Raw genomic sequence first — 7926 nt, forward strand, 5'->3', positions numbered from 1 at the left:
GATTTTGGGGGGTTTGTGGTTGTTTAATTATCAACAAGACATGGAGATATGCGTATTTTCGATTCATAGACAATGTACAAGATAGGCTTTATGTGATGGTAACAGTGCGCATCAACACGATGAAAAGAAGGCTTAGAGGCTAGATATACATTATTAATATTGTACTTTTTATTTTACATTTTCAGTTTGCTTTTACCTTTTTTTCTCTTATTCTTCTTTTCAAAGTAACTGGACTCAAATTTAAAGGATATATAATGCTCGATTCATAAAGTTATGGGGGAAAAGAAACCCTAAACTCATGCAGACAAGAGAAAATACAATAAACAAGTTGTAATGCATTTGCAATTTAACTCAATTGTCTAAAGTCGATAAAGCAACTGTTTGGGCCTAAAAACCGCTTAAGTTGCCCAATTTGGCTCTGGACTTCTCCTTGCCAAATTATGTTGGGCTTTTTACCGAAAGTGGTGTAAAACCCATACGGTTGGTAAAGAAGGGGATTAACTTAGTTCAAAAATTTCGTAAATTGGGGTTGAATTACCATGAAATGGTGATTTAAATCCAAAGGGACTAGATTACTTGAATTATTCTCAACCCTTTCACTTTTCTTATCAAGGTATCAAGATGAATTCTCACCGTTGGTAACTAAACTCCAAATAGTTTTGATGACCTCGATAGCTAGAAATTAAGGTCAGTATGGCCTTAGTTGAAGAAATACAGCTATTTATTACAAATCGTCGGAATGCTTTGTTTTAAAAAAAGGATATTTATTGCATCCAACGATGGAGGGTTTTTTTAGCATCATGTTCATGCCAGTTCAGGCCTCTCTACAAAAAGGAAATATCAGTAGACATTCAAGAACATTGAGGAGCGGAAGCCAAAAACGATCAATGCATTGATTGACAGAGCTTTTTTTGCCACTTTTGCATTAAAATAAGGCTTAGCCTAAGTCTCAAAATATCCAGATTTCCTCATGACATTTTCTTCTATAAATATAAGAGTGCCTAGACTAAACAAAAGACACCCAACCAACATACCAATCAAACAAAAAGAAAACTCAAAAATTAGCCCAGGCTGACCCATGAAATCAAAGATCACAAGATCTTACAAGCTACCGAAAGCAAACAAGCAATCTTCCTCATGATGATTTGAAAAAATTTGACACAAAATTGGAATTTTCCTTACTGGAAGGCTAACACGGTGTTCGTTAGTTTAGGGAACTTCAGAGCCATATAAGGACAGAACAATGTCCTAGAGGATGATGTAGTATTTGAAGAAGTTTTTGAGTGTAGGTTAACAGGGATAGACAATGAAGAGAAGTCTGTAGAGCCAAGCACTAAGTTAAGGCTAGGCATAATTGATTGGAAAATACCTTTGAAACAGATTTTTTTGCCAAACCAACCAAAGAAATGGCAAATCATCTAAGACCTCTCTTCATTACTATCAATATGGGAGGAGCTCCGGTCTCTAAAATAATGGTTGGTGGAGGTGCAACCATAAATCTTTTGCCACACAGAATGATGACAAAGCTAAGCAGAACTGAGAAAGACTTGATGCCAACTCAGCTAACAGTGACCAATTTCTCTGGAGACATTACCAGGACACACAGTATTTTAGATGTAGATGTCCTGGTTGGAGCCAAGAAAATGAAAATTGCTTTCTTTGCAGTAGATACTCTATTTGCTACTTATAATGCACTGCTTGGAAGGTACTGGATTTATTAAAGTCTTTGTATTCCCTTTACTCTTCATCAGCAGTTAGCTATGTGGCATGAGGAAGGATTTCTAGTGAGAGTTGAGGCCAATTCACGGCCATTTCTCCTATCTGCACTATGTATGGAGGCAAGGTATTAACATGAAGACCTTGGTCCATTTACTTTCTTTGAAGCGAACCAAAACGGTTGCCCCCGTGGTGTCACGGCCCCAAAAGCTCATTGAATGAGGTTTGGCCAGTTCTTTAGAGGACTAGAAGAGACCTATTATGCTGAATCTCCAATTTTCCAATAATTAGTACAACTCAAGAAGAAAAGGATTGAGCAACAAAAAATAGGTTGTTGGCATATTGGGAGGAAATGAGAAATTTTATACAGAGTCCAGCCATTAATATGGCAGAATTTCTACTTGAGAACACTCCCAAGAGAAAATAGACTTGGGGGATTCTGGATATTGAGCCAGCATCATTAGATGATTCCTTACTAGAAGTACAAGACCCTTTGGAAGAAGTAGACTTGGGGGCAAAAGGACATCCAAGGCCAACTTTTATTAGCGGATTGCTAGAATAGCTTTTATAAACAGAAATCATTGCACTTCTGCATGAGTTCAAAGACTGCTTTGAATGGCATTATTCTGAAATGCCAGGGTTGGATAGAAGTTTGGTGGAACACAAGCTGAAAATCAAGGAAGGGTATTTACTAGTTAAACAAGCAAAAAGAAGAATGTTTATATAGACAGAACTGAAGGTCAAGGAAGAATTCTTAAGAAGAATGTTTTTGGTGAGTTCTTCCCTTTGTTCTTCTTCTCCTTCCATGTGGGGCAATTATTCTTCCGGTGCTCCTTTGACCCACACTCGAAACAACCTTCTTTTGCCTTGGATGTTGACCTTCCTCCATTGCCTTTCTTGCCTTCACGCTTCCTTGAACGGCTTCTCTCTCTGGTCTTAGCAAATAGACCTTCACCTTGAGAGCTTTCTCCTGAACGTCGGGTCATTCTATGGAGTGTCATAATGTAATGCACCACAAACTCAAAATCCAGGGTAACCTTCTCAAACATAAGCGTAGTTCGAAAGTGTTTATAGGACGGATGTAAGGATGTTAGCAACATAAGAGCCTTATCCTCCGTACTATAAATAACTTCCATTCTTTGCAAGTCATTAACACATCTATTGAAGCTACTTAAATGTTCCATTAAATTAGCTCCCTCCTTCATCCAAAGATTTAGGAGCTTTTCCTTGAGGAAGAGTTTGTTGGACAGCGACTTCCCCTCAAACATCTCTTCGAGCTTCTTCCATGTTTGCTTCGCCGTATCCTGCACCATGTTTGCTTCATTTTATCCTGCATTAGCGATGTAGTTTTAGATGGCTCATCTGGCTAACTCGTCGATTACATACCACTCCTCATTTGTCATTATGACTTCATCATTCGTTGCCAAAGTGTGAAGTTTTCCTTTCCTGTGAATGGTTTTAACTCCACCTTCTGCTGGCTGCTTGTGGTTGCTTCTGTTGTTGTGAACTGCTTACACTTTCAGCTTCCTTGTCACCTGCCATCTTCAACCCACTAGCACTTCGAAAATGAACTAGCACTAACTACCAAACACAGCTTTGATACCACTTGTTGAGAAAACAACTCCCTTATGATCTTGTTGTTGATGGACTTTAGACAAACACAATGATGGAAGTGTCTAACACTCACACACACAGAGGAAATTTACCAAGCACAAATGACACAAGTATTTATAGAGGTTTAGCAATTGCCTGCATCCTTTTTGGTGATCCCCTTGAGAAATCTCATTAATGAAGATAGGTTACACACTACTACATTTTACACTTTGCGCGACGAAGAGAATTTCGTCGCGCAAAATACATTGTAGTCGCACAAATTTTAACGCGACAAAAACTTCGTCGCGCAGAATCCGTCGCGCAAAGATCGTGAAGAAAGACTTTGCGCGACAAAATTTTTTCATTGGTCGCGCAAAGTCACTTTAATATTGGTCGCGCAAAGAAACTTTGCGCGACGAAAAAATATTGGTCGCGCAAAGTCACTTTGCGCGACGAAAAGATATTGGTCGCGCAAAACTTTGCGCGACGAAACACATTGGTCGCGCAAAGGTTTTGTGCGACAAAAACCATTGGTCGCGCAAAGTCTCAAAAAAATTTATAAAAAATAAAAAATTCCCGCGTTCCATTTTTGGTACCCGCCCACATTTTTAGAGTTTTGCGCGACGAATACTAACGTTTTGCACGACGAATATAGGAATATTGGTCGCGCAAAGTCTAAAAAAAATTATTTTTGGAAAAAAAAATTCCCGCATCCCATTTTAGGCACCCACCAAAATTTTTAAATTTTTGTGCGACGAAAAATACATATTGGTCGCGCAAAGTCTAAAACAATTATTAAAAAAAATTCCCACGTCCCATTTTTGGTACCCACCCAAATTTTTGCGCGACGAAACATATTGGTCTCTCAAAATTTTGCGCGACGAATATAGGAATATTGGTCACGCAAAGTCTAAAAAAATTATTTTAAAAAAAAAAAATTCCCGCATCCCATTTTTGGTACCCGCCAAAATCTTTAAATTTTTGCCCGAGGAAAAATACATATTGGTAGCGCAAAGTCTAAAACAATTATATAAAAAAATTCCCGTGTCCCATTTTTTGTACCCGCCCAAATTTTTGCGTGACAAAAAATATTGGTCGCGCAAAGTCTAAAGTTTTTTTTTTTTTAATTTTAAAAACCCGCGTCCCATTTTTGGTACTCTCCCAAATTTTTTGAGTTTTGCACGATGAACTGTTGGTCGCGCAAACTTTTGAGAGACGAAAAATTGGTTCGTAGCACAATATTTATAAAAATAATTGTTATGAATAATAAAAAAATAAAAATATTTTATTTTATGATTTAAAATATAATTAAGGTGAAAGCTACTTAATAAATGTATATACTATTCAATTTCTTAAGTGTTATATGTACAAAATAAATAAATTTAAAGCTACTTAATAAATAAATATATATACACACACACACACTTCAACGATCTAACCATAAGACTTGTTTGTATATACTTCAAGATCGTATACCCCAAAAATCAAAAAAAACAAACATTCAGAGATCTAGTAACGGGACAAAACTTTTCGATAGTTATAAATGAAAAATCACGATTTAACGGTTATTTTAACTCCGATTTTGATGATTTTTTTACAGCTACACTCCTTGACCCTATACGAATACAATAACTGAATTTGATCTTCAATTTAAAACATTTGCACTAGTAGATACCACAAAATCTTATGTTATATTTAACGAAAGTATAAATAAACTCTTAATTGTTAGTGAATATATTATTTTGATGGCATATGCATTCTACGAAACTAGTTTCAAAGATCCAACCGTCAAACTTGTTTTTTTATACTTCGAGATCATATACGCCAAAAATCGAAAAAAATAAACATTCATAGATCAAGTAACGGGACAAAACTTTTCGACGGTTATAAATGAAAAATCATGATTTAACGGTTATTTTAACTCCGATTTTGATGATTTTTTTTACAGCTACACTCCTTGACCCTATATGAATACAATGACTGAATTTGATCTTCAATTTAAAACATTTACACTAGTGGATACCACAAAATGTTATGTTATATTTAACGAAAGTATAAATAAACTCTTAATTGTTAGTGAATATATTGTTTTGATGGCATATGCATTCAAAAAAACTAGTTTCAACGATCCAACGATCAAACTTTTTTGTTTATACTTCGAGATCATATACGCCAAAAATCGAAAAAAAATAAACATTCATTGATCAAGTAACGGGACAAAACTTTTCGATGGTTATAAATGAAAAATCAAGATTTAATGGTTATTTTAACTCCGATTTTGATGATTTTTTTACAGCTACACTCCTTGACCCTATATGAATACAATGACTGAATTTGATCTTCAATTTAAAATATTTACACTAGTGGATACCACAAAATCTTATGTTATATTTAACTAAAGTATAAATAAACTCTTAATTGTTAGTGAATATATTGTTTTGATGGCATATGCATTCAAAAAAACTAGTTTCAATGATCCAACCGTCAAACTTGTTTGTTTATACTTCGAGATCATATACGCCAAAAATCGAAAAAAATAAACATTCAGAGATCAAGTAAGGAGATAAAACTTTTCGACGGTTATAATGAAAAATCAAGATTTAACGGTTATTTGAACTCCGATTTTGATGATTTTTTACTGCTACACTCCTTGACCCGATATGAATACAATGAAATAATTCGATCATCAATTTAAAATATATATTTTCTAACAAAAACCCAATCCGAACAACAAGAATATATTTTTCTAATAAAAATCCGATCCGATCTAAAATAATAAATTTAAAGTTACTTAATAAATATATATACCGTTTAATTTCTTAAGTGTTGTGCATACAAAATAAAAAACAAAAATAAATTGGTTTAGGTGACAAAATGTTTGGATTACGTCATGGAAAAAAATTTTAAAAATAATTTTTTAATTTTATTTATTTTTATAAGGACTTTGCGCGACGAAGTTTACTTTTCGTCGCGCAAAGTCACTTTGAGCGACGAATTATTTTTCGTCGCACAAAATTGGTCGCCAAGACTTTGAGCACGATTTATTATTTCGTCACGCAATTTTGTCGCGCAAGTTTGCGCGACGGTTTTAAGGACTTTGAGCGATGAAGTTTACTTTTCGTCAGCTTTAAAGTCACTTTGAGCTGACGAATTATTTTTCACAAGAAAATTGGTCGCAAGACTTTGAGCGACGATGTATTGTCAAAACCGTCGTGGTTTTTAAAAAGACGACAGTTCTAAAAACACCGTCGTGTAATACCATCTTAGACAACTAAAAAATGGAGATTCAGTGCCAGTTTGGCATTGCTTATTTGGGGTGATAAGTGATTTTTAAAAAATTTTGAGAAGCCCAACCTGTTTGGTAAACTGTGAGAAAATCACTTATTGTTAAAAATTGCTGTGAGAGAAAGCTATAAGGGAAAGCAGCTAATGTAGTGCTTTCATTTTCTGATTATGCAGGAATCAATTTCGAAGAGGAGTTGGGTTTAATGATTAATTGGAATCAATTTATGAAGGTAATTTCTTCTTACCTTATTCTCAAACCCCAAGGAAGGATCATTGATGATGTCCCTCATGAAAAGCATCACATAGTACCCGCATTCGACATTGCTGGGTTGCTTTGGTGTGCCTGAGAGAGTTTTCCAAATTACATTTTTACGTCCTGCTCGGGCTATGTGGGTATTATATATTTTTATAGCACTGTTCACGATGTTTTTCGCCTCTTCGTCGACCACACGATGACCTGGCAGAGGATCCAGAAAAGAGACGGTCTCCTTCTTTGCTCTTACAATCAGCAAGATCCAATGACGGCTGCACAAAATTAATATAAAAACGACGGTTATTTACAAAAACGACGTATTATAATATTTCACACGACAAAATAAAGTAGCAATCGACGACATTATATATTTATCACGACGATAAATAACTACCGACGTGGTTAGTAGTTTCAAACGACTCAATAAAATAAAACACCGACGTGGTTAGTTTATACGTTGTCATTTATTGAAAATCATAAAAACAAAATCCTAAGGAGACTAACCCTGGATTGTAAGGCATCATGAAAATCTGTTCACCGTCCGTCTTCTGAAGTCGAGCTGCTACCAATCGTGATCTGTCAGCTATTGTCCCAGAGTTGGCACTAACTGTAGCATGGTCGATAAAGCCAACCATGCTGCACATATTTGCTTGTTTCAAAACATCATGTAAGTACCTAAATACATAAAATAATATAAACAAGTCAGCACAAAAAAAACACACGACGGTTATGTATAACAAAACGACGTATTATAAAATTTCACACGACGTACTGAAATAGAAAAGGACGTTATAATATATTTATCACGACGGTACATACTAACGACGTGGTTAGTTAGTTAAGACGACGCAATATATAAACCAACGACGTATTATTTTAGAATGACAAACCTCATATATACAGCAACCACAGTAGCTCCAATTTCTTCCATGCCTGCAAATTGTGTAATATCTTCAAGCAGGAGGAAGGTATCGCGTTCACCACCAAACACCTCCTTATCAATTGTAAATTGCAGGATCTTATCCTCAGGCAGGAGTGTCATTTCCACATAACGACAAAGGGTTTTTAAAGAAGATGGC

The 7926-nt window shown here is 35.4% G+C and overlaps 1 protein-coding gene across 1 annotated transcript in view; it reads left to right on the plus strand.

Moving 5' to 3' along the window:
- Positions 1–143, plus strand: part of LOC117625333 (receptor-like protein 2) — a 2284-nt gene extending 2141 nt beyond the window's left edge. Inside the window, exon 2 of the mRNA XM_034356908.1 lies at positions 1–143. Coding sequence (XP_034212799.1) covers positions 1–143 — 143 coding nt within the window.
- The last annotated feature ends 7783 nt before the right edge of the window (positions 144–7926 follow it).

This window comes from Prunus dulcis, chromosome 4 (assembly GCF_902201215.1).
Source record: "Prunus dulcis chromosome 4, ALMONDv2, whole genome shotgun sequence".
Classification (NCBI taxonomy): Eukaryota; Viridiplantae; Streptophyta; class Magnoliopsida; order Rosales; family Rosaceae; genus Prunus; species Prunus dulcis.